The sequence below is a fragment of the Hippocampus bargibanti genome, linkage group LG15 (genome assembly GCF_051943395.1).
Source record: "Hippocampus bargibanti isolate YZ-2025 linkage group LG15, ASM5194339v1, whole genome shotgun sequence".
Lineage (NCBI taxonomy): Eukaryota > Metazoa > Chordata > Actinopteri > Syngnathiformes > Syngnathidae > Hippocampus > Hippocampus bargibanti.
In genome coordinates, this window is record NC_142748.1 from 2,497,827 (window position 1) to 2,525,433 (window position 27,607).

The following is a 27,607-nucleotide window of genomic DNA, read 5'->3' on the forward strand; positions in this document are numbered from 1 at the left end:
TATTGTAGCTAGATAGACATGATAGATACTGTAGCTAGATAGATAGGTACTGTAGATAGACATAACATTGTGTGTCACTGGGCGGATCCTCCTTATGGATCATCTTTCCCAAACAACAAGGTTAGGTCCCTGGTCTTTTTTTTCATTGGTTGGTTGGAGGGGGATAGGGTGGGAGAGACGATCTGTTGTCTGGGATCTTCATGCACATTTTTAGCTGAACTCCAAGGATAGGCAGAACATGACACAGGATAAATCTTCATCAACAGGAAGAATGGATTATGGTCATAGAGTGGTCTTTTTTTTGGGGTTGATTCATCTTTGAGTCCCGCGGGATCATTGGAATACTTGGGAAAATATTAAGGACTGTAAATTTAGACATCATGAACATCTTGTTTTCTTAACGTTTAACCATATACAGTACAATGAATCCTTATTCGAGACCGTGCGAGTGGTACAACCTCAAATGGAGGGAGATGCACCTGAGTGGTAAAAAGAGGCTTGCTGAACTTACACGGAGATGAGTTGCAGACCCAACAGGACACTAGACGAAATCATGAAATCACTTTCGTTCTAAATGTAAACACTTATCGCGATGTCATCCCTGCTGTCCATCCTGAACAGGAACATCTGGGCAATTTTGTGGCTCTTTTTTGTCTTTTTAATGATCTCCAATTATCCGGTAAGTTAAATCTAAATCTAATGTTAAAAGTAGCCCTGTGTGATGTTTTTAAATAGGATTTATAGACACGTGAACTATCATATCTTCTTTGATGGTTTTCGCTTGTAGAGGAAAGCTCAGAAACATATCTTTAGCATGAGTGCTTGGTATTATTGTTTTTTTTTTATCAAGAAAGAAAAATGTGTGGCCAATTTAATGTATGTTTAGACTCAAAGATGAACGTTGGCATTGTTTTGATGCTGGCACCACTTGTCTTTGGGTAACTGTGTTTTGAGTGCTCCTTGTTGTTGGCACTGCCGACAGATTAGCCACCATCTAGCCACGTTATTATCATTTATATTTTTAATATTTACCTGTACATGTGTTATTCTTAATTGCGCGCTATTAATTAGGTGAAGGTAATAGTTCAGTTTTATACAGGCTGAACACACATTAAAACAAAACAGTAAAATACCTCCACCAAGTGGTCAATGAAAAGATGACGTACTTAGCTTTCCGTTAGCATTGCGACGTTTGTGAAAGACTCAGACTACTGTTTTGTTGAATTTGTCATTTTTTTTAGTGATAACATTTGTAAGCATAACTTGTGTGCTTGAATAGATCATTACCTTCAGGTACGTTGAACTAATTTTTGGAAGGAGAATATAAAATGTCTCAAATTCAAGACATTATTAGTTGCTAAATTCGCTAGCAAGCGCCATGCTTTCTACTCCATCAAATTATTTGTAGTCATAATCTAAAACTAGCACAGAAATAAATCTTATTGACACACAATAAGGTTGGCTAAATGAGTATACGACACACACTGTGGTCAAACCGAAGATGAATTGAGCTATTCTCGCAATGTGATTCTAAATTTAGTTAATACAGTTGACGTAGATAATGTACAGAAACAGCTTTGAGACTGCCGAAAAATCATGTGTGCAACGAATCTAGTTTCCAGTTCGAGCCAAAAATGGAGCAGATAGAGTCCATTTGGCCTTTATAAATTTCTGGGCTGGTTTACAGCTGTCGAACCAAGACAGAAATATTTTTTCAGTACTTGAATTTCTTGCGACAAAAAGAATGCATATTCTTTTTGTTTTTCAAATGGATAGAATCAGTTATCAGGTATTGATATTTTAAAATTAAACCTTCTTAATGCTGATTGACACCAAAAACCCTGTTTTGTGTATAGTCTACTTCTGTTTATAGACCCATAAACTAGAAAATAGCCATTGGATCCTTCCATTTTCTTAATACGGTCCTTGAAGAAAACAATTGGGCCATTGATGCTAGAACTCAAGTAGCCACTAGATGGTTCTAAATCCCAAAGCATGTACACTGAACATTGATAGCAGAGTAATGGTGTATTCTCTCAAGGAATCGTGCAGACAGCATGATTTAATGATGGTGAGCGAAAAGTTTCAGGTTCAAATGTCAGCTCAGAGCTTCTCCCTGTGGTTGGTGGGCTTTTACCCATTGAGATACTCTGGCTTGCTTATTAAAAAGTTAACTGAAAACTCCAAATGGGTGAAAGGATAGTATCATCTATTTTTTCTTCTTTTTTTTCTGGGTCAAAATGCAAGATAACATGCTCAGTGCTCGAAAGTCTGATCGCAGAGCGCACAGACTACTGGGAGGGTTGCAATAGAACTCTCACGTCAAGCGCACGGCCTAAAGCTGGTAAGTCAAACTTTATTTATTGTGCATCAAATCATTTAGAGTGGGAGTGGGGTCAAATGTTTATTACTGTAATATGACGAAATGCTACATATATATTTTTTTGATTTTGACAAAAAAAAAGTATCATGTTAAATAAAATGATTTGCCTTAAAGGACAACCGACGCCTCCGGACAAGTTGTGTCCATAATTTGTAAAATCACTTGAAATGACTTCTACTGAGCGTATTTGACAAAGATTTCACCGCATATAGCTATATTTTATGTTTTAAGACTAGTCAGGAAGTCTTGTTATCGAGTGTGGGACGATTCCAGACATGACGTCACGTATACCGAGACCGAGAAAACGACACACAATGCATTTTGGGTACTTTGTTTGGTCTGAAAACATCGTGTTGATCCGTGTTGATGGCGAAATTAGAAGGAAAACACATAAATAACGCGATGGTGAATCATTGTGTGTTGCACCAAGACTACTATTTGACACAAATTCCCTGCAGCCAAATCAGCCCATTTCCAACGGAGCTTGGGTGCCATCTTGTGCATTTTCTGAGACGCTACATGGAAGTCCTGATGGCTCGAATTGATCCGGAAGGACTTCTTTAATCGATTGCAAACATTTATGTGTTTCTCTTCACATTTTTTTGAATCATATTCATAACTGGATGAGTAACAAGAAAGCATTGTCTTCGAATCTGAAGCCATTGTTTTGATTCTAGAGCAAAGCAAGACGTTGTGGCATGACGTCACGACAAGGGGGCGGGACCTTCTGAAACTCGCCATTTCTGAGGTCCTGTTGAAGTAGTTTTGGGACACTTCAATTCTATGAAACGTTTTTCTGATGTCAGTTAGGAAACAAAAAAATGGTGCTGGTTGTCCTTTAGATATCAAGATAATAACTAATGATAAAAAAACATATACAGTAAAGTCGCGTTATATCGATATTCAAGGGAGTCCGAAAAAAATATCGATATAACCGGGACTATCGATATATCCGACCCTGTTTGCATGTAATTTTCTCTGTGCGTGCATAGAAATAGTATCGATATAACCGGGACTATCGATATATCCGATATCGATATAACGAGACTTTACTGTACACCACACACCCACCTGTTAAGATTTCCATGCTCCTTTTTTGAATTGACATTGTGTAAACAAAATATGCTGACAATATGAACCCTACAATGAAATTTATCGCAAGCAAATTTTTGAAGAACATTATTGGTTTGATAGTTGTGAACAACCCAAGTCAGACACATCAAGTTTTTTTCATGGATGCATGCATTTGGGCACAGTTATAAATGGGCCATGGTTGCGTTTTGTGTCATTTCTTTTCAAATAAGTGTTTAATTAAACTTCCTTGTTTTCACTACGACCAGTATTTCCCTTGAGTCATCTGAGAAACTATCAATGCCTTGCAGGAATCTACTGTAAGGGAACTTTCGACACATTTGTATGTTGGCCCCATTCATCTCCTGGAAATGTGTCCGTCCCTTGTCCTCCGTACTTACCGTGGATCAACATGGGTAATGTTTTATTTATTGTTTTTTTCTGCAATATAAAGCGCTTCAGATAATTAAGTGTACCTTAAATATCATTTTTTTGTAACTGTTTTCATATATATGGCATACTGCATTAGTAGGCACATAGAATGGGACCTATAATAGTTGTGATACAGTATCCATCCAATAGATGGTTACCTCTCGTCATACCTCTATTGTATAAACTGAAGTATTGTTCTATCCCTGGCTCTGGTTTCACCTCATGAGCATGACTCAGCCTACGTGGTATCGTCTAAGAAGTGTTGTAAGCACGGTCTAAATTAAACCTGAAACCACCATGGCGATTTAGTGAAGGATTTTGCTGTTTTACAAAAATTGCTTCTTTTACTCCTCTTTCAAACCAATGTTTGAAAGCACGTAGGCTTAGTCATGCTAATGAGGTGAAATCGGTGCCAGGGATAAAAAGATAGAGGTAACTATCTATTGAAAACAGATTGGCTTCAGGGAGTGGTCCACCGCTCCCCCAACTTTAGAGGAGGGCTCCGGCATGGCCACCTATGTCCGTTAGGGACATAGGGCCACTGTTACCAGCACAACTTTAGTTCGCTGATGAAGCTCTTCAGATGAGGAGTGAAATGTCAGACACTAGCCAATTATAGTATCTCAAGCCGCTAGTGATAAGCGCATACTGGCCAGAGCTAGCACAGCTACAATTGGTTCCAGCTAATACTCAACACTAGATGGAACCCGTATGAAGAAACAACTCAATATAATATATATAATGTAAAGACCATAAAACGTATCAGATTGTACTGCACAATGATGGTTTTTGGGGAAATTGAATGCTTTCAGGTGCGCCTAATACTGCGGAAAATACGGCATTGTAAATTATAGACTTGTAAAGGTCAGTGTACAGAAAAACAGGGAAAAACACTCCCTTTAGATTTCAGCAGCAGGATCAAAATAGAAAGAAATGAATATTTGTCCGCTGTTTTTGTACTTATTATTATCTGGTGTCTTATCCGGCAAGCCATTTTACTGCCCATTGACATTTTTCTGTCATTGTGAAGCGTGTGCTTGCATATTTATTTTATGTATTCGTACCAACAGCCTAACAAATTAATCACATACGGTCATAATGGCGTAGCTAAAACAAATCAAATGATGCACGAGGACTTCAACACCTTACAAATATCATACATCAAAGAAAACTGGACCAGAAAAGAGTGTCATATTTTTACGCATTGCAAGGCTCCATTGACTTATTCGGCAAAACTAATGGCACTTGTAAATTCCAACTAGCTGGGGACATTTCAAGGAAGGCGCACAGGGAATGCTTACGAAATGGAAGATGGCGGCAGAAGGAAAATTCCTCAGAGCCTTGGAGGGATGACTCCGAATGTCAGGGAGAGCATTATTTTAAAGACAAGGTGAGGAAAATATGCATAAAAAAAAACAAGTCAAGATGATGACATGCGTCATTTTGAGGATGCACCGTGGTCATTCTGTCTTTCATCTTGTTGATTTCTGCAATGAGGAAGAGCAAATGCTTCGGCAAACAGCCCTCCGGGTCGTCTCGATCATCGGCTATTCACTTTCTCTGGCTTCCCTCGTGTTTGCCATGCTCCTCATGGGCATGTTCAGGTCAGTTTTCATGGATGACACGTGGACTGTAAATCAAGAATATTACTTTTTTTTCCTTTTCTATTTTTCCTTTGCGTTTAAAGAGGAAATGAGTCATCATTCTTCTGCATCGATCCCCCCACGACCTCTGAAAAAAAAATCTAACTTCACATTATATTAAAGGGGGATGTTTTGAATTTTACACGAGTGGCATGATTAGTCATAATGTATTAGTTGTGCTTGTGGGGGGAAAAAAAATACACCTCGATATTTATATGATTGATACATTCATTACGGTTCCCTCTTTTGGGCCGTTATGGATTGGATTGGATTAGGTTTTATTAGTCTCGCAGTGGAAACATTTACATTTCACAGCAGCAAAGAGATTAAAGTAAGAGGAAAGGAAAGGAAGAAGTAGAAAAACAAAACACAGAGATCTGTCAAATTGACAATAAAATGAAATACAATAAAGTCTCGTTATATCGATATCGGATATATCGATACTGCACGCACTGAGAAAATTACATGCAAACAGGGTCGGATATATCGATAGTCCCGGTTATATCGATATTTTTTCGGACTCCCTTGAATATCGATATAACGAGACTTTACTGTAAATTGTCAACACTTTCAATGTGAGGGCGCTCGAGTGCAAAAAAGCAGGACTCGAGCGACGGGGTTTGGCGAAAGGGAAGGACCCGAAATACACGACGTGACAGGCTTGGAAGGAGCAAGAGTCTTTACTGGAACATGCATCAAAAATAACAAACAGGGAAGAGTGGAGGAAGATAACTAAACAATAGCAGACCTGGCAACACGGTAGTGGTAACGACAACATCCAAAATACTCCGACGGAGACGGCCGTGAGCGATAGGCAGATATAGACAGAAGGCACAGTCAGTGAATGACAATCAGCTGTGGGAACCCAGGTGAGTGATGATTGGAAGGGCCGTCTCCCGGGAGTGGCGGAGGAGGTGACAGGAGGGGCGAGGCGCGCCCAGGATGGCAGCTAGATGTGACATTCAAAAGATATTGATGTGGTTTAGCAGTTGGTTGGCAGATCGATTTCCGCTTTAATTCAGTCAAGCAATAATCCGATTCTGATTTTCCCCTGCTGGCCCATTTTGTGACCTAATAGAGATCCTGGCGAGATGCCGACTTCCGCCGGGGACGTCGTCCTCTTTTTTTAATGCACCGTGTTCAATGAACTGTGCTTTTGCTGCCATTTAAATTTCTCTTGGTTTTTCTTTCAGTTGACTTTCACACGGAAGTGTCGAAGTTGAGCATTACATTTGTGTTTTCATCGATGAAATTGAGCATGTGCTTTCCGATGACGTCAGACTCACTGCGTCTTTTTAATGCTGCTGACACGCTACACTGGGCAGATAACCAATCCCCATTTTATTTTTGATCAGATCTAAAAGAACATATCCAATTCAATTTCAAATTGATAATGTAATAATAGCCATACTGTGCCACTTTGATAAATGTAGAACCTACTGAATCTAAGGGAAGGGGCACCCAACTACCATATAACAGTCTCAAGTTTTTTTTACTCTTTTGTAACCACTCATTACTGTCGTTTCGATCAAAATGACCGAAACGAATGATAGTTCGATGTATATCTTTAGTGATTTTCCAGATTATGTGACGACTCGAGTCTCTCCGTTCTGTGTTTTCCAGGAAGCTCCACTGTACAAGGAATTACATTCACATGAATCTGTTCGTCTCATTTATCCTGAGGGCCGTCGCTGTCATTTTGAAAGAAATCGTTCTATACATCATGTATTCCAACCTACCCAAGGATGACCCTGGATGGAACTCGTATTCAAGTTCTCCGGTAGAGTCACCATGAAAACATCACATGTGGTACACTAATACCGATTTTTTATTATTCATTAAGTTACCTTGATCGCGTATGTGTGGATGGGGTAAGTGTTCGAAGTCATGAGAGACCGAGGAGAGACCGAGAGAGAGAGAGAGAGAGAGAGAGAGAGAGAGAGAGAGAGAGAGAGACAGAGAGAGAGAGAGAGAGAGAGAGAGAGAGAGAGCACTTAATTGTCTAAACATATGGATCAGTGGTCCGGGTGGGGTGCTGGAGCCTTTCCCAGCAGGCGGGGGGGACACCCTGAACCGTTTGCCAGCCAATAACAGGGCACACAGAGATAAATACACACCCACTCACATTTCAGGACAATTTAGAGTTTTCAATCAGCCTGCTATGGAGGTATTTGGAATGTGGGAGGAAACTGCAGTACCCAAAGAAAATGCCCTGGAATGACATTTTTTAAAACTCAATTGTTATTCAATGAGGATATTTATATTAATTTTTTGTTTCCTCAACAGATTTCTCTAATGTGCAAATTGTCCAAAGTGGCCATGGAGTATTTTGTGGCCTGTAACTATTTCTGGCTTTTGGTAGAAGCGATTTTCCTCCACACGCTGCTGTTCACTGCGGTGTTGACCAAGCGACGCCTGTTGAAGAATTACATGCTGTTAGGATGGGGTACGTCCTCTTTTTATTTTATGAATCAAGAAAATACAGAACGAATGGATTCATATAATAGGAGTCCTTAAAGGACAACCGACACCATTTTTTTTTTTTGTTTCCTAACTGACATCAGAAAAACCTTTTATAGCATCTAAAATGCCCAAAACACGCAGGCTGATATTTTTAGTCAAATGAAAAACACCAATAATGACTTAAAGTGTCCAAAAACTACTTCAAAATGAAACTGGAAATGGCCAGTTTCAGAAGGTCCCGGCCCCTTGTTCGTGACGTCACGCCAAGACATCGTGCCTTGCTCGAGAGTGAAAACAATGGCTTCAGATTCGGAGAAGATGCTTTCTAGTTACTCATCCAGTTATGATTATGATTCACATAGTTCTGAAGAGGAAAGCATAAATGTTTGCAATCAATAAAAGAAGTCCTTCCGTTTCATTTTGAGGCGTCTGGACTCCAATGTAGCATCCCAGAAAATGCACAAGATGGCGCCCAAACTCCGTTGGAAATGGGCTGATTTGTCTGCTGGGAATTTGTGTCAACTAGTATCAAATAGTAGTCTTGGTGCAACACACAACGATTCACCATCGCGTTATTTATGTGTTTTCCTTCTAATTTCGCCATCAACACGAAGTTTTCAGACCAAACAAAGTACCCAAAATGCATTGTGTGTCGCTTTCTCGGTCAGGGGCGTTCCTGACGTGACGTCACGTCAAGAATCGTCACCAACTCAAAAACAAGACTTCCTGAATATTCAGTCTTAAAACATAAAATATAGCTATATGCGGTGGAATCTTTGTAAAATACGCTCAGTAGAAGTCATTTCAAGTGATTTCACAAATTATGGACACAACTTGTCCGGAGGCATCGGTTGTCCTTTAAATAACTTAGCTGGGGTGCATTCATTGATCATTTCTTATTAAATAAAAAACAACAACAAAGAGTGACTGTTAGACTAGTTCATATAACGCATTCAGTATAACCTGTGTAATTTGATTTGTTGCTTTCATAGACTACACATTGTCATCCTGCTCCCGTTTCAAATTTAAAAAGATATATTTCCCAGTAAAATGCACATGACTGAAAATGTGATGATGTTCTACCGATTCAAACGTTAGCCACGATTACAGGAATGCCAATCTTCTTTGTGACGCCGTGGACAGTCGTGAAGATTTTATATGAAAACACAGAGTAAGTGCAGCTTTACTGTCATAAATGAAATGAATACATTTCGTCATCAGTTTCTTTCAACTTTTTGACGATGTCTATTTCCAAGGTGCTGGTCAATTGTGAACCGATGGTTCTGGTGGATTATAAAGGGCCCGATCACTTTGGCAGTACTGGTAAGTACTGCACGATGCATTTGAACATGATTTGGATTGGTATTGAATGAAAAGTGAGGCGAGTGGCTACTCTTTTATAATGCGGGAGTTACCCAGGGAAAACCCACACAGGGAGAACCAGCAAACTCCACATACAAAGGCCAATGTGATAACCAGTTGTTAACTGTATTAAAACCATGAGAAGACAGTCACAGTCTGTCCCCATTCACTTTAAAGTCACCAGCGCACCACTTAAATCACTTGTGAGTATTTTATGGACAAGGTCTGTAAGCGTCACTCTATCATTCACAGCACAGGTGTCAAAGTCAAGGCCCGGGGGCCAAATCTGGCCCGACACATGATTTTATTCGGCCCACGAAAGCAAATCAAACTTGTGAAATTCCATGATGCTTGCTGAAGTCCGACCCGAAATTTCAAATTGTATTTTGTACACCAAAACACTAGTCATTATTTGTTACTTCAAATTTGAAAACTACTTTTTTCATTACTTTGTGGTGCGTTCTGTATGCAATATGTGGAGATGAAACATTCTAATGATTTCCCCAAATTCATAACGGACCTCAAGAGGAAACCGTAATTACAATGTGGCCGTGGCAAAAAATGAGTTTGACACTTATGCATTAACTCATTCACTGCCAAACAATGTGCAAAAAAAATGTGTCCTCTCCAGTGCCAGGGTTTTTGTCATTTTCACTCAAATTGCAAGACCTACTGAATATTAAGTTTTAGGACTACATAAACATTCAATTCAGCGTAAGACGCCATTGATTCTCTTCTTTCCTCAGTAAAAAAAGTGTTAATTCCTACGTTATATGGGTCTGGAGTTATCTGAGCTTGAAATGGGGGCGGCTGTGCAAAATACAGTACAATACAATACATTTAGATTTTTTTTTGTTGTTGTAACTGTTAATTACTCATTAATGTATTTATTTTTTGATCTGTCGTCGTTGCTGAAGCCTTTGCCAGCAGGCGGGGGAAACCCTGAACCGGTTGCCGGCTAATGGCAGGGCACAAAGACACAAATAATACAATTATACAAGACTTACTGATTTATATAGCGTTTTAACAATAGCTGAAGCCGTAACAAAGCACTAAGTAGTATCATCCAGCAGCGTGATCTGAGCTACTTAAGAACTTAAAAACACTTTCCGTGTTATGAAAACCACCCAAAGACAGCTGGGAAAGGCCCCCATCACACCCAGTACCCCTGTAAGCCGTTCTGAAAATAGATGAATAAATCAGAATCAGAATCAGAATCATCTTTATTGCCAAGTATGTAGGACACACAAGGAATTTGTTTCCGGTAGAACACGCTGCACTAGTATCGTTGTCAAAAAAACTGCTAAGTGGCACTATACAGTTCCATTTTGGCTACTGTTGAAAGAGTTCAAAGAGTTAATGGCTTGGGGGAAGAAGCTGTTTAAATGTCTGCTGGATTTGGTGCGCATGGATCGGTAGCGCCTGCCTGAGGGGAGTAGCTGGAAAAGGTGGTGGGCAGGGTGCGGAGGGTCCAGTAGGATGTCCAAATGGATGTCTTGTAAGGTCTTTCAATAAAGACGCCCTTGTGCATTGTTATACTGTCCACAAAACGAGTCAATGCTTTTCTAACGTTTAGGATTTTATTCGCATTACATTTAATGCACATTGCAGATCATTTTCTTCATATTCATCAAGATTCTGTTGCTGCTGCTTTCCAAGCTCAAAGCGGATCAGGTGAAATTTACAGACTACAGATACAGGTATTTCGCAGGCAATAACCATTCCCGGGTTATGTTAGGACACAAACACTGAGAAGCACAAGACCACTTGTTAATGACTGCCACTATTTATAAGTCTTTAGATGAAATCTATCTACTTTTCTTCAACATTACGGACATTCCAAAAAGTCACATGGATGCCCCATTTATGTTGGCCTTCAAATCCACGAGCATAGTTAAGCAATTTTTGTCTTCATTTGGTATCGTTGAATAAATTAACTAATTCACTGCCAGACTTGCAAAAATGTTTCCACTCCAGTCCCGATTTTTGTCATTGTTGACTTGAATTCCAAGACAAACAGAATATTGAGTTTTAGAACTACAAGAACATTCAATGAAGCGTGAGAAACCTTAGACTCTCTTCTTTCATCACAAAAACAGTTAATTCCAAAATGTTATGGGTCTGGACTTATATAAGCTTGAAATGAGGGCGGCTGTTCAAAATACAATGCAATACATGTACATCCTTGTGCAAATTAATTGCATCACCCTGTGATCTTGACTGTTTGCTATTTTAAATCATTCTAAATCTTGTGAAAAGTTCAGAACAAAGTTTGCTACGATAGGGGTGGAGTCTGTTCCATATACTTGACCAACCACGTTCCCTAATTACTTGTTTACCAGGCCTCTGATTGGATAATTATTGGATTACCATGTCTTAAACCCCTTTCCGTCTTTCTTCAACGAGATGGATACAGAAGGACATTACTGTGACGAATTGGCCTGGAAATTCACCGGACTTGAACCCGATTGAGAATTTATGGTCAATAATCAAGATTTGTCTGTGTGAGAAAGATTGCAAGACTACAAAGCCCTAATTTGTGCTATAATTAAGACCTGGTACAAGGACCCTTCCATCATCAACAACTGGTCGATTCCATTCCAAAACGCATCGCTGAGGTGATAAAGAACAAGGGAGGACACACTTCTTACTAAAATCATCATTTGAGTTGTCAATAAAATGTAAACAATCAATTTCAGGCCTAAATATCGGGGTGGTGCAATTAATTTGCACAAGGGTGTATGTACATACCAGAAGCCATGGCCAGCGCTTTATTCACACCCAAACAAATTCAGGAATGGAACGTCATATTTTCAATTCCCGCATAAATTCATGAATGGCAGTGAATGAGTTAAACATGATTGCATGCATTTTGATGAATTCCAGTTTAGCCAGGGCAACCCTGGTGTTGATTCCTCTGCTGGGCATCCATGAAGTCGTTTTCACTGTGCTCGTGGATGAATGCATGGAGGGAAGCAGTCGCTACGCTCGGGACTTTATCAATCTCACCCTGAGCTCTTTTCAGGTCAGATTAAATATGAATAATGGCGTGCCTGGTTATGTTTGTCATCTAATAGTGATAAGAATGCACTTGTCTTTGACAGGGCTTCTTGGTTGGGGTGTTGTATTGCTTCGCGAATGGAGAGGTATGCTTTTTGTGTTTTGTCCCAGTCGAGGCAAACAAATTGGATCCGCTGTTTATAGATGGGATGTATTGTTGTGGGATATTTCTGTAAAATTAGGCCTGTTATCAGCTTGCTATCAGCTACAACCGATGTTGTGATTGTGAGATGACTGTTTTAGCATCTGGTAGTATTCATACTGGTTCGTGGAGGTCAGTTCCACTATCACTGAGAACATCGTGATTGTCATACAAGAACAAATCTGAGACCTTGAATCCAACAATAGGCCAATGATGGAACAGCAGGTAAGGGCTAGTACAGTTGAGCTTGAACGAAACATGGGTTGCGCTAAAAACGTATCTAAATTCCATTCAAAACTCAGTGGCGAGCCGTGCATTTCACACCTAGGCCTTCAATAGTGCTATGTGTGAATCAACCCAACCCTTCATACCTATTTTATGATGATACAACCTTTACTGCAGCTAGAGCTGCGACTCATGTAAAAAGTGTTGTGTTATTTACTACCAGTCGACTAGAGGGTAGCGTTAGCCAGGAAATAAGAGCTATGAGAAGGCCTTCGTGACGCTAACTTGAAATCTGAATGGTTAAAGCAGCAGTTTTATCGACACTTATTTTATGCTACAGGGCCCGCAGAACTGATTGTGAATCCGTCCAGGTAGATTTCTAACCCTGGTAACAAAAAAATGAAGAAATGTGATTGGTTAAATGCTTAAATACGGAAAGACACATCTCTAAGCAGCACGACAGGGGAAAAGCAACAAAAGGAAGGTGAAAGTCAATTTCGAATTCATGGATTCAGATATATTAGGCCTGCAGAGAAGGCTTTGCAGGCCCTAAAGGTCCACCACTGTCAAGACTATTCCCCCGAAAGTGAAGAAAAAAAACCGTGAGGTAGAATGTCTCCCACAAAATTTAGCCTATGTTCTCCTTGCGAAAGCATTTTTACCACAGCCCCAAATGCCAAGATAGCAGTTAGCATAAGCTAGCTAGCCCTTTTAAAACATACTCAGGATATCGTTTTTCAGTCCATTCATTTGAATCATTTTATGTGTTTCATGTGTCTGGGGTTTAGGTGCAAGCTGAACTGAAGAAACGCTGGCAGATTTTCTCCTTTAACAACAACTTCCAGTTCGGGGGTTGTTTTCAAAGTACACCACTCAAGCACTTGTGGAAATGTACAAAAAAGCACGGCCCACGGTGCCAGCAAAGAAACTCTTGCGACGAAAGAGCATCTTCAACTTTCACCATGCACCCACACCTGTTACAGGTGGCTCTCCGAGTGAGCGCTGGAGCTTCTGGAGAAAGTGAGAATCCATGTCAGGTGGCAAAAAGATTTGATATCACTGGTCTTGACTTTCTAACCAGGAAGAGTCTTTCGAGCAGTGATGGAGAAATTACTCTCGGAGAGACTATGGAGGAGATTTTGGAGGAGAGTGAGTTTTAAACTTATTGATAAGGGACCGTTAAGATGAAGACTGTGGTTTAAATAATTAAAAGAAACTTTCCAGTACGAATGGAGGAATGTTTGACTACCCAAAAGTCAAGTGTAAAATGCTGCTTGTACATACACATGAACAGCACATGATTATGTCATTATTCAAATCACAGTAGACCATATCGTATGGTATGCGCACTGCTTTTGTTGACCACTTAGAAATATCCCAACACCATTATGTGTGGGTTAAAATGTCCGATGAATACAATGTATTTGCTGTTCTAAATGTGAATAGAGTGATACCTCGGTTTACGAACTTTTCGGTTTCCGAACGTTAAATTTATTAACATTTTACCTTGGCATACAAACTATTTTTCGGGATACACACAGAGCTGCCACAATGATCGATGTGTCGTTCGCGAACAAGCCCGTTCTCCTAAAAGAAAATGGCAGCCGGCTTATTTTGGTCCTCAATTCCCGGCCCCCAGTTGTCGGTTAAAGCCACGTGATTGGTCAAGAATGCAGCAGTGATGGGGTGGGGGTTACAGACAGAGAGAGTGAAGCCGTTCTCCAAAAAAGAAAATGGCTGCCGACATTTTTTTGTCCTCTATTCCCCGCCCCCAGTCTTCGGTTAAAGCCACGTGATTGGTCAAGAGCGCAGCAGTGAGGGAGGTGTTTTAAACATTAAAGAGACAGGCAGTGAGATAGTGATAAAATGTCACGTTTTGCGAGGTGGTGATGGCGGGTGCGGATCCCAAAAAGCAGGCAGGGGGGAGCAGGAGGTTGTTTGACAAATTGTATTAAAATAAAGGTCAGCAGGAACAAAATGTAAAACATCAAAATCATCTGAATGGAAAAAATACAAAGTAGCAAAAGAAGACCAAAAGTAAAAGTCTGCCAAGGTTAAACAAACACATACACAATGCATGCAGCAAACAAGCAGCAAACAAACAATGAACCGGCACCGGATGGTCGTGCCAGGTGTCCTTTTAAGTGTCAACGATTAAACGACCAGCACCTGCGAGGCTGCAGGCAGGGCTGACGTCGCTACCCGCTGGTCGCCAATCTGATCGGGACGACCAGCACCTGTGCAGGTGTAGGCGGGGCCGACAGCGCCCCCCGTTGGTCGCCAACCAGATCATGACATAAAATGGATAGAAAACAGTGACGTTTGGACTTGTTTCAACTTTGATAGTTCAAAGGCAGAGTGTAGACTGCAAGGTTAAAATTCCCATCGATCAGGCTCCACAAAAAACCTGTCATCCATCAGTTCAATTTGAAATGAAAAGACAAGCAAAGGAACCAGCTATTAATGATGTTTCTAGTGAGTCTGCTTGTATCTGTTGCTGTTGCAGTATCACAACTTCCAAGATGTACAACCCAGAGCTCCTTGAGACACTTTATGCATAAAGCTATCCATTCCATTAAGCCATCAACGACCATCACAAAGGTAAATAAAACGACTTTATTATATAGTACAGTTTATTTCTTTAATTGTTGGATTGGATTGGATTTGCCTTTATTAGTCTTGCAGTGCAGAAATTTACATTTATAATACAATAGCACATTTAAATATACATATAATAAGGTATAGTTTGTGTAGTTTTAAGGCTTAGAAAATTAGAAAGTAGAAAATTATGTTTTCTGGGGAACTGAGAACGGATTATTCTCATTTTAATGGTTTCCTGTGGGAAATTAATTTTTGGGATAAACACTTTTTGCCTTACACACTCCAAAACCAATTAAGTTCATAAGCCAAGGTATCATTGTAATAACATGCTGACGAATTAAACGTGTGGAGCAAACTTTTTCTTTGACTGTCTTTTTGAACCTGAAAGCATGATCTGGTCTCTATTGTAGTAACCGCTGCCCCTGAAAGGGTTAATGTAAAGTTACAAGGTGTGGCTGTGCAGTAAAAAGCAAATATGAACAAAGATATGGTGTCATTTTGCCTGAAGCGGACAACTTAACATTAGGTTCTTTGTTTATTAACTCATTCACTGCCAGACGTGCAAAAATGTGTCCATTCCAGTGCCAGGGTTTTTGTCATTGTCACTTGAATTCCAGGACCCACAGAATCTTGAGTTTTTGGACTGTATAAACATTCAATACCGCGTTAGAAACCCAAGACTCTCTTCTTTCATCAGCAAAAAAAAAAGTTAATTCCTAAAACATATGGGTCTGGAGTTATATAAGCTTGAAATGAGGGTGGCTGGCCAAAATACAATACAATACATACATATTGGTTTATATAGCGCTTTAACAACAGCTGAAGCTGGAACAAAGCGTTAAGATGGAAAAAAGGGAAATGCTGCCCCTTGTGGAAAAGAAAAAAACATTGCCAGAGGCAATGGCCACCGCTTTATCTGCACCCAATAAAATAAAATAAAAAATTCCCGAATAAATTCATGAATGGCAGTGAATGAGTTATTGTTGTTGACTACCAAAGTGCAATAGCAATCTTAATCCAGATGTTTGATTGTGCTTATGTGCATTTGGTAGTATGTTGACCCCTATTTGTGGGAATAATCAATCTAACAGCAAGACTGTACTGTATCCCGAATTATCAACACATAAACAGACTTTCTAAAGAACCAACTAGTGAATTTGAAATCATAGTTGTCAATATGCAACATGTTTTGATGTCACTCCAGCATTCCAATGAGGTTCCTAAGACAAAACCTTCGTGACCTTGCCAAATTTGGAATTGGATGCTGACTTTTAGTTAGTTATTTACGTGTCGCGGGAGGGCCTTCATTGTAATTGTGTGCGTCATGTGAGGCGTTTAAGAACGCCCCGTTTTAAACCAATGGTCACGCTGCGTGAGTCACGGGAAGCTGGAAGCTCTCAATTGCAGCCTTCAATGACCTGCAGTGTATGCGTGCTCTCATCACACTGCAGTCAGTTGCTCAATAATGCCTGGATCCGCCATGAATAACGGAATCTCCGAGCCGGAACCGATCGGATATATCACCCGGATTCAGAGTTTCAGTGCGTGTCACCGCCTGCACAGGTACGACTTGTTGTCATTCAGCAACGCTAATGTCTTTATTTTTATTGATATTTTTGGAGTATGCTCTTCAGCTTGATCGCTCAGCTACGAGGTGGCTTATTTTGCTTGGTTACGTTGAAGAACCACGCGAAAAACGCATACGCAGGCAGGAAACGTGCGAACTAATCTCGTCGCTGTATGTCCATGTTATTTTACTTATGTGGGATTACTTATGTCGGATACATTTTCCCTTTCAATAAGGAATAATGCGATGAATATTATTTTGACAACCACGATTTTTTTTTAAATTGGTCCTAATCATCTCCCGTAGTTTCACCCTCTTTTTGTTTTGCTTCCTGTGGGCTACACTGCGACGAGTTCCTTGTTATGGGAAACGATCATTACAACCATTACACGATAAAATTGATGTTATTCTCTTACGGCCGACACTAATGATGACGTGCGCATTTTTTTACGGTCACTGTTACACCCAAATTTCCGACGTACTGTATTTTACGGTTATTTGGGAGTAGTTAAAGTTTAAAATGGTGAGTATAGTTTTTGCTTTTTTGAATGTTGCTGTGCCGATGACCATTTTGTGTTTGGAGCCTTTTACTGAGCGAGTTGCTTGTTCTGTAGCCGCAAAGAGACATAAGTCTTCTTGTGCCGGTCCCAAGCCGGAATAAATACAGAGGGTTGTGTCAGGAAGGGCATCCGACGTAAAAGCTTGGCCAAAACAAACATGCGGATCAAACCTCTAAAGATGGGGGACACTGATTTGCTGTGGCGACCCCGTTACGGGAAAAGCCGAAAGGAAAAGAAGTTAAAGTTTAAAATGTGACCTGGCGGGCACAAGGACCAGGCTCAACGGCGACAACCTATGAATTTTTTGATATCCTTTCTGACGCTACTGTAAATGCAACTTCTGAAATTTACTGATGTACATTGGATTACCTCCATCAAAAATATTGTTTTTAAGCAATCCTCGTCATGTAAATAACTTTTTTTTTCTGATACATTTTATTTATGTTTAATTGTGATTTTAAGACCGGTGAAAATGCATCAATTCCCGGCCAAACTTTCAATGCAAAGAGAGTGAGTTTTTTTTGGTATGACTTTTCTAAACCCACTCTTCAATCAATAGCATCCAATTAAAAATAAACAGATTGGTGTGAGAGGAGAACAATGGCAAGGCTCACCTCAATGAAGAACCTGAGACTATTGCTTCACATTACAATGCCTTGTAAAGTGCCCGATATAAATAATGTTCCTCTTCTCCTTCGTAGTATCCATTTGTCCGATGAAGATAATATAAAGGTCTTTGGGAAATGTAACAATCCTCACGGCCATGGACACAACTACAAAGGTAAGTACAGTGTTCACTTGTGCTGCCCAACTGTTGAAGATTGTCGCTCAGTGAAATGAGAAACATATGAAATGCATCTTATCGTATGGTTTTATTTTGAAGTCTTCACTGTATTTGTACCCCATACATATCAATACAGTAAAGTCTCGTTATATCGATATTCAAGGGAGTCCGAAAAAATATCGATATAACCGGGACTATCGATATGTCCGACCCTGTTTGCATGTAATTTTCTCCGTGCGTGCATAGAAATAGTATCGATATAACCGGGACTATCGATATATCCGATATCGATATAACGAGACTTTACTGTACTTGGGCAATGAGGTCTAACTCATGTGGAGTATCAGTTATTTTTAGTCACTCCGATTTGATGTGATTGTGCAAAAACATCAAATGCTGATTACAAGCGCCCGCAATGATATCATCATAGCTGACTTTGATTAGATATTTGTGTAGTTCTGCGAAGAGTTTGGATTACTTGACAGATTTAAGTGGGGAAAATTAACATTGACAATTTTTTAAATATTTGAGACCAGTCTTGAATTCGAGAAAAAAGAAAGGTTCTTAGAAAAAGGGCTGAATTATTCATCGTTTTTTTTTAAATCAAAATCACAATTCCAGACAATAAGACCGCATGTTTTTTTCCCTTCTGACTGATCCCATAATATGTTGTATTCGGTCTGCTTCTTCCCAACTACTTTCCGCTTTTGAACTCCCCCATCCCTCTATAATCTCAAACATTATCACCAAATCCAAGAATTCCTCCTGTCAACTCGACCCCCTCCCTACTATCCTTATCAAGTCCTGCCTACCCTATCTTCTCCCATTTATTTCAACCATTATTCACTCCTCATTATCAAATGGAATTGTTCCTATCGCACTCAAAACTGCAGCTGTTACTCCAATCCTGAAAAAACCTGGTTTAGATCCAAACGATTTCAATAATTTACGTCCAATTTCCCACCTTCCCTTCCTCGCCAAAATCCTTGAAAAGACAGTTGCGTCCCAGCTTCACCCTCTTCACTCTCACAATAACCTCTACGAACAATTACAGTCTGGTTTCCGCCCCCGCCACAGTACTGAACCGGCTCTCATAAAAATCACGAATGATCTTTTCATGGCAGCCGATGCCGGTACACTCTCCATCCTCATCCTTCTCGACCTGACCTCAGCTTTTGACACCATTTCCCACCCTATCCTGCTCGACAGACTTTCCACCCCAGGCATCACGCACACCCCACTTCGCTGGTTTCATTCTTATCTGTCTGATCTCTCACAATTTATCCAAATCAACTCGTTCACCTCACGGTCCTCTCCGGTGTCCTCTGGTGTGCCTCAAGGATATGTCCTGGGGCCCCTTCTCTTTGTTATCTACCTACTTCCTCTTGGCAATATTTTCCGTAAATTTGGCATTCATTTTCACAGCTTCGCGGATGACACCCAACTCTACCTCTCCAGCAAACCCGACGCCTTTCTTCCACCTTCATCCCTCTCACTTTGCCTCTCAGAAATTAAATCCTGGCTTTCCCATGACTTTCTCAAGCTTAACAGTGAAAAAACTGAACTTCTCCTTGTCGGTACCAAATCCACCCTACACAAAACTAACAGTTTCTCTCTCACCATTGACAGTTCAACCGTGTCCCCCTCCTCTCAGGTCAAGAGCCTGGGTGTCATCCTCGATAGCTCACTATCTTTTCACTCCCATCTAAATAACATAACTCGGTCTGCTTATTTCCACCTCTGTAATATTAACCGTCTCCGTCCCTCGCTCACCCGTCACTCTGCTTGAAATTAAATGTATTATTATTATTATTATTATATTGACTGGTGTGTTTACATGGGGAAAAATTGTTATACTTGTCAGAAAAAAATGCCAATTTATGTTTTCCTGTATTCTTCAACCTTACTCTGGAATGATACCTGTATATTTTAAATTCAGTGACGATATTCTCAGTCATGTCATGCTGGACTTTTTAAAGATGCCTAACTATATTGAGACTGAAACAACAATGCCTCTGCTGGGCAAGTAAAGTAATGCACTATATTTTACATCATTTACTTGATAATAATAATATTAATAATAATAATAATACATTTCATTTCTAAGCATCTTTCAAAACGCTCAAGGTCACTTTACAGTCACAGGATAAAGTCTTTCGGTGGGTGAGCAGCGGCAGCCACATGCACCAGCGTCCACTCAACCCCGAAGTAACTCAAATAGATGTAAAGCTAGCTAACTAACTAATGGATAGCAAATAAATAGCTAATAGATAGCCAACAGCTAATAGCTAGCCAGCTAGCTAGCTAATGGATAGCAAATAAATAGTGAATAGATAGCCAGATAGCCAACATCAAGACGGCATACAGCCAGCCAGCTAGGCAGCCAATAGCACTTGAAGACCTATTCAATACTTAGTCAACAGTCTAGTCAACAACTATTTTATCCACAATTCCTACTGCTGTCAATGTTATCCAGTCATTAACTGTAATTCTCTTTTCCCCTACAGTGGAGATAACAGTGCGTGGAAAGGTGAGTATCAGGCATTATTTTGCATTTTTTTTGCCCCCCCCCCCCCCTCAAACAAGGTCATAATACACTGCGAGAGCCAAGCACTTAATACCCAGTCAGCAGGGACCAATCATAGCAGAGTCCGGCACAGCCATGTCTGGACAGTAGGCATAGATACATAGGGCCGAAACTACCAGCAAAAGAGTAGTTTGCTGACGAAGCATCTTGGGTAAGAAGCGAAACGTCCGACACCTTCAAAAAAGTACAGATGACGGCTGAAGAAACCTTTTCATCGATGGACCACTCCTGGAAGACTGAGAGCTTACACAGACTAAAAGCACTGACATTGGCAGTACATTGCAGTGCCCATAAAAGCTACCGATGTACGCCAAAAACCAGGATTTCATATTTAATGGCATAGAAAACACAATGAGTTTTAGTCCTTCAATGTGTGTGTTAAATTGATAAGTAATGATAAGTCCTAAACGTTGATTTTTTTCTATTTAAATATATTTATTCATTATTTTACAAACAATGCTCAGGTGAGCATTGTACATCTTCTCTATGATTCAAATAGTTCTGAAGAAGAAAGCATACATGTTTGCAATCGATTAAAGAATTTATTCCGTGTCATTTTGAGGCATCAGGGGTGGGAAATGTTGCACCCAAAAAAGGCAGAAAATGGTGACAAAGCCATGTAAGGAATTAATTAGCCTGTTTCCACAGGCTGATTAATTCCTTGCATGTAGCTTTGTCGCCCTCTTCTGCCTCTTTTTGGTCCTACACGAATTTTTCAGACCAAAATACCTGTACAGCAAAATGCATTGACGTGATGGAAGGACTGCTACAATGTGTCCTTTTTTCGGTCAGGGGCGTTCCTTCAGTGACATCACGTACGGACTCGTCACCAACTCAAAAACAAGACTTCCGGAATATTCAACGCGAGTCTTAAAACGTAAAATATAGCTATATGCGGTGGAATCTTTGTAAAATACACTCAGTAGAAGTCATTGGAAGACATTCTGAGGGCTTACACAGACGTTCTGAGAACTAAAAGCACTGACATTGGCAGTACATTGCAGTGCCCATAAAAGCTACCGATGTACGCCAAAAACCAGGATTTCATATTTAATGGCATAGAAAACACAATGAGTTTTAGTCCTTCAATGTGTGTGCATAAACAGTATCAGTTTCATTCCACTCATGAAGGAAGTGGAAGAATGATAAGTCCTAAACGTTGATATTTAAATATATTTATTTATTATTTTACAAACAATGCTCAGGTGAGCATTGTACATCTTCTTCTCATTATGCAGACGAAATACAGTGATGCGACTATGTTACCCTTTACAATTGTTTCATTTCGCATACCGAAACCAATCTGGCAGGCTCAAAAATCATATGATCATTTCTATACCGTTTCTTTTTGTGACTTTTGAATAAAAATCCACACTTGCGTTACTTTTATCACAAGTACTCGTTCCATCAATGATGTTGAGACTTGGACCATGTTCAGTATGACATTCTTTCATTGAGTTTAAGGTCTGCTCTCTGTGTTATGTAACAGCAGTGTCTGATGCACATTTACCATTTTAGCCTCATGAATTGATGCATTGTTATGGTCGAGGTCATTTTAGGGGAAGGAGTTGAACATAAAGATGAATTTGTACCCATCAACTCACATGATCTCAGTTGCACTGAATTTGTGCAACTGACCTGCTGTGCTCTTGTCTCACGACACCCAATCTCCTTCAATTGCAATTTATTTTCTTTAGTTTCGGGATTTTTGTTTATTATTCCCATCAAAGGCAAAAGAAAAACCAACATTAGCCTCTTATAAAGGACAACCGACAGCACTTTTTTTGTTTCTTAACTGACATCAGAAAAACGTTTTAGACCATCTATAATACCCAAAACACACAGTATGATATTTTTAGTCAAATGCAAAACACCAATAAAAATGACTTAGTGTCCAAAATCTGCACAAAAAAAATGAACCCGGAAGTGGCCAGTTTAAGAAAGTCCCGACCCCTTGTTTGTGACGTCACCCCAAGACGTCTTGCCTTGCTGGAGAATCAAATCAATGGCTTCACATTCGGAGAATATGCTTTCTTGGTACTCATCCAGTTATGAATATGATTCAAATAGTTCTGAAGAAGAAAGCATACATGTTTGCAATCGATGTGTCATTTTGAGGCATCAGGGCTGGGAAATGTTGCAACCAAAAAAGGCAGAAAATGGTGACAAAGCCATGTAGGGAATTAATTAGCCCGTTTCCACAGGCTGATTAATTCCTTACATGGAGCTTTGTCGCCCTCTTCTGCCTCTTTTTGGTCCTACGCGAAGTTTTCAGACCAAAATACCTGTACAGCAAAATGCATTGACGTGATGGAAGAACTGCTACAATGTGTCCTTTTTTCGGTCAGGGGCGTTCCTTCAGTGACATCACGTACGGACTCGTCACCAACTCAAAAACAAGACTTCCGGAATATTCAGCGCGAGTCTTAAAACGTAAAATATAGCTATATGCGGTGGAATCTTTGTAAAATACACTCAGTAGAAGTCATTTGAAGACATTTTACAAATTATGGACACAACTTGTCCGAAGACGTCGGTTGTCCTTTAATTTAACCCTTTCAGTGCATTACCTATCATGTAATCATAATTGATGCATGGAGGAGTAAAACTAATTCAGTATTTTCTATAATTTTCTTGACTAAATAACTCAAACCTTCCAAAACTTAGTAACATAGAATATTTCACACAAAAAAAACCACGTATTTTTCTAACAAGTCAAAACGATCTTATCTATCCACATTTTAATAATTAAAAAATAATGTCAGTACAGGGAACAACAAAACATTAACTGGCTTTCTGCATGTGTGTTTTTGTGTAGATTGATCATATCACTGGCATGGTAATGAACCTGACGGACTTGAAGAGATGTATAGAGGTAAGAACAACAGAATAACAAAACAAAAAAAAGTTTGATTGTTTGTAAGATGCGGAAAAAAGAAAAAAAAAGGAGGCAAGTAACATTCACTGCTAGACGATGTGCAAAAATGTGCCCACTCCAGTGCCAGGGTTTTTGTCATTTTCACTCAAATTGCAGTATTGTAAGTATTGCAATATTTTAGGAAAGCAATTCAGCGGAACAAACCTCTTCTTTCACCAGAAAAAAAAACCCAAAAAAAGAGTTAATTCCTAAGTTATATGGGTCTGGAGTTATCTGAGTTTGAAATGGGGGCGGCTGTACAAAATACAATGCAATATATATTGATTTACATAGCACTTTAACAACAGCTGAAGCTGTAACAAATCGCTTACATTGACAAAAGGATAATGCTGCCCCCTCGTGGAAGGGGAAAACATTGCCAGAGGTCTGACCAGTGCTTTATCGGCACCCCCCAAGCAAGAAAAACCAAAATCCGAACAAATTCGGGAATGGTGCTCCACATCATGCTTTTCAATTCACAAATACGTTCTTGCTTAACTCATTCACTGCTAGACGATGTGCAAAAATGTGTACCCTCCAGTGCCAGGGTTATTGTCATTTTAACTGAAATTGCTGGACCCACAGAATATTGCGTTTTAGGACTACATAATGATTCAATTTGGTGTAAGAAACCTTATACTCTCTTCTTTACCCGAAAAAAAGAGTTAATTCCTAAGTTATATAGATCTGGGGTTATCTGGGCTTGAAATGGGGGCAACTGTCCAAAATACAATGCAATACATACATATTGATTTATATAGCGCTTTAACAACAGCTGAAGCTGTAACAAATCGCTTACATTGACAAAAGGATAATGCTGCCCCCTCGTGGAAGGGGAAAACATTGCCAGAGGTCTGACGAGTGCTTTATCGGCACCCCTCCAAGCAAGAAAAACCAAAACCCAAACAAATTCGGGAATGATAGCGATTGAATTAAAGTGCTTCTGTACTTTCATTTGATTAGTCCGTTCTGTTTACTATTTTATCTGAGACATTTTATTGTTCAAATGTGTCAATGAAAATATTTTAACAATAATAAAGAATTGAGTGATAATTGCCATTAAAAAAGAAGCTTTTATTTTTGCGCTAACATCATCACAAAATAACTGTCATTTAAAATAATATTAGATTATGACTGGCCAAGTATTTGACATGTATTTATTATTTTTGCAATGTCACATGTGAGTTCTTACAAATCAAATGTAATTTGAGTTTCATTCACAGGAAGTCATCATGATTCCACTTGATCATAAGAACTTGGATAAGGATGTCCCGTATTTTGCCAATATTGCCAGGTATGCATCGTTTTCCAACTTGGGCAACATTCTACTTTTTATTAGTATTTTAAAAGCATGGATGTTTTTAAGTCAAATCTGCTAACAACACCAAATGTTATTTTAAGTCATTTAACAAGTAACCCCTTTTGGTCCCATAATAGCAAAAAGTACTACACTCGATAACAAACCACGTCTGCACAGAGTTAACTGAAAGAAAGTCGGTGTGGAAAACTAGTCCGCCAGCCACAGTGGCGCTGTTCGACCGTGTGGTTTGGTGTTCTTCCACCGAAAACTACTCCGCCAGCCATTGTGGCGCTCCGTGTGTTTCCCAAAAACTAGTTTGTATGCCAAGATTATATTCTCACAAATTTAATGTTCGTAAGGCGAAAAGTTCGTGAGCTATAGCGTTCGTAAGCTGAGGTATCATTGTATATTGAACAGGCAAGGTTTTTGTCTTGGCTTTGATTATGTTTGGCTCCAGTTAGCCCATGCGTTATATACTGTTCCACAGGGTTCCATTTTAGGGCCCCTGCTTTTTAGTTATATTCTCTGCCTTTGATCCGTTTTCTGCAAATATATTAAAATATGTTAATATTTACTTGCCTTGCGAAGCATAGTCAATGATCAAAATGAGCATTTTGTCTTGCTTGAGGAAAAAAAACCAACCATGCAGCTTTTTTTGTTTAATTTAAATTATTTTATCTTGATGACGATACTGACTTGTGATTTTTTTTGTGTCTTAGCACAACTGAGCACTTGGCTGTTTACATATGGACCAACATGGCAAAGGCCATTGCACCGTACGTTCTTTATGAAATTAAAATTCATGAGACAGATAAGAATATTGTTGTATATAGAGGAGAGTAGATTTTACCATGTATTTTCCCAAGTGTCGTTTATAGATAGTTGTGATATTTGCCGACTGTGACCTCAAAATAAGTTTTAGACACGTGTGTCATACAAAGCTGGTACTATTTTTATGTTAGTATAGTTATGCTACTTTTGTACCAAATGTATTTGCTGTTTTGTTTTTGGATTACAACCATCTTGTTTTTTTGAAATAGGTTAAGATAATTTAAAGAGTTGTTCAATGTTATTTGTCCTGAAAAAGAAATTATTTAATCAATGATTGTGGCTCTTTTGTGTGTGTGTGTGACAAAGATCTATCTGGAATTATATTGAAAATAAAGTCTTAAATTACTGTAGATTCTTTGGCTATTGAGCTCCAGTTCTTTATTTCTTTACTCCGCTTTCCACATTGACATTGAATGGGGGGTGAGGGGTGAAAAGATAAAAAAAATATTCTAAGCATAATAGAAATGTCAGAGGACTGAAATGTATAACTGTGCAAAAATGTTTCATCAAGTACTATACTGAGTGCAAGTATAAAAAAAGATTTTGTAATATATAAAATCAATCATATCATATTTTACGCACTATAAAGCATACCCAAAGGCATCCAATTTTCTCAACGCTGCAAAAATATGGATTCTTATTTCTTGGACGTAGTTTAAATAGTTTAAATATTCTGTAAAACAGTTGCAGTTGTCGCATTTGTGAAAACGCTGTATAAATGTAAATTGTATTTTGTTGTATTCCATTTAGGCTAGTGACATCGACCTTCAACCGCTATTGTGGCTTCTATTCTACAGCATATGCCTTATGTTAACTGTTTTAGTTAAAATAGGTGATTCTGTGATGTTGCGCCATATAATGCGGAAAATACGGCTATCTATTAGCTCGCTAGCTATCGTTCTATGGGACTGCTCACAAACAGAAAAACCTATCCTGTGACTGTAAAGTGACTTTGAGAGTTTTGAAAGGCGCTTATTAATGAAATGTATTATTATATTATTATTAGCTAGCTAACTGGCTATCTAGCTATATAGCTGGGTATCTAGCTCGCTATTTATTATCTATTTATCTACCTAGCGAGCAATCTATTAGCTATATGCTAGCTAGCTAGCGTTCTATCTATTTGAGTTACTTCCGGGTTGAGTGAAAACTTATCCTGTGACTGTAAAGTGACTAAGAGTTTTGAAAAGCGCTTATAAATGGAATGTATTATTATTATTATTATTATTATTGTGCTGGGGGTTCCGAAAGAATTGTTTGGTGAGCTGATGTGATCTATTAGCTAGCTAACTGGCTATCTAGCTGTGTATCTAGCTAGCTATTTATTAGCTATCTATTCAGCTAGCTATCTACCAAGCAATCTATTGGCTATCTATTTGCTTTCTATTAGCTCACTAGCTAGCTTTCTATCTATTTGAGTATTGAGCAAAAACATGTGACAGTTAAAATGGACCACTCTAAATTGTCCCTCAGTGTGTGCGCGGATGCTTCTTGGTTTCTATGTGCCCTGCGATTGGCTAGCAACCGGTTCAGGGTTTCCCCGGTGTACTGTTCAAAGACGGCTGGAATAGGCTTTGCAACCTTTTTGAGGGTAAGCCAATCAGAAAATTAGTACATGTCTATATTCAATAAGCTTAAATGTAACACTACAGTAAATTAAAAGTAACAGCGTTTTACCA

At 39.3% G+C, this 27,607-nt stretch overlaps 2 protein-coding genes across 3 annotated transcripts; both read left to right on the top strand.

Moving 5' to 3' along the window:
- Positions 1 to 219: 219 nt before the first annotated feature.
- On the top strand, positions 220 to 15,972 carry glp2r (glucagon-like peptide 2 receptor). 2 transcript variants are annotated; one of them, XM_089015938.1, is made up of 13 exons: positions 220 to 679; positions 2,248 to 2,344; positions 3,766 to 3,870; positions 5,149 to 5,276; positions 5,384 to 5,490; positions 7,153 to 7,309; positions 7,816 to 7,975; positions 9,103 to 9,163; positions 9,249 to 9,315; positions 10,966 to 11,054; positions 12,241 to 12,379; positions 12,459 to 12,500; positions 13,570 to 15,972. In XM_089015938.1, the coding sequence occupies exons 1-13, from the start codon at positions 593 to 595 to the stop codon at positions 13,939 to 13,941; spliced, it is 1,611 nt and encodes a 536-aa protein (XP_088872064.1). In that variant the 5' UTR covers positions 220 to 592; the 3' UTR covers positions 13,942 to 15,972. The 2 variants fall into 2 exon arrangements, with proteins under 2 accessions (XP_088872064.1, XP_088872065.1); XM_089015939.1 differs by lacking the exon at positions 220 to 679 and adding an exon at positions 1,080 to 1,293.
- Positions 15,973 to 16,748: 776 nt separating this feature from the next.
- On the top strand, positions 16,749 to 26,288 carry pts (6-pyruvoyltetrahydropterin synthase). The gene is made up of 6 exons (XM_089015991.1): positions 16,749 to 16,945; positions 18,211 to 18,290; positions 20,801 to 20,823; positions 23,699 to 23,755; positions 25,021 to 25,091; positions 25,817 to 26,288. Exons 1-6 carry the CDS (start codon positions 16,848 to 16,850, stop codon positions 25,938 to 25,940), a joined length of 453 nt encoding a protein of 150 aa, XP_088872117.1. The 5' UTR covers positions 16,749 to 16,847; the 3' UTR covers positions 25,941 to 26,288.
- Positions 26,289 to 27,607: the final 1,319 nt, after the last annotated feature.

Coding starts and splice junctions, on each gene's coding strand:
- glp2r (XM_089015938.1), top strand. CDS start 593: ATGTCATCCCTGCTGTCCATCCTGAACAGGAACATCTGGGCAATTTTG. Junction 5,491..7,152: donor CTCCTCATGGGCATGTTCAG/GTCAGTTTTCAT, acceptor TGTGTTTTCCAG/GAAGCTCCACTGTACAAGGA. Junction 9,164..9,248: donor ATTTTATATGAAAACACAGA/GTAAGTGCAGCT, acceptor TCTATTTCCAAG/GTGCTGGTCAATTGTGAACC.
- pts (XM_089015991.1), top strand. CDS start 16,848: ATGCCTGGATCCGCCATGAATAACGGAATCTCCGAGCCGGAACCGATC. Junction 16,946..18,210: donor GCGTGTCACCGCCTGCACAG/GTACGACTTGTT, acceptor TCTCCTTCGTAG/TATCCATTTGTCCGATGAAG. Junction 25,092..25,816: donor TATTTTGCCAATATTGCCAG/GTATGCATCGTT, acceptor TTTGTGTCTTAG/CACAACTGAGCACTTGGCTG.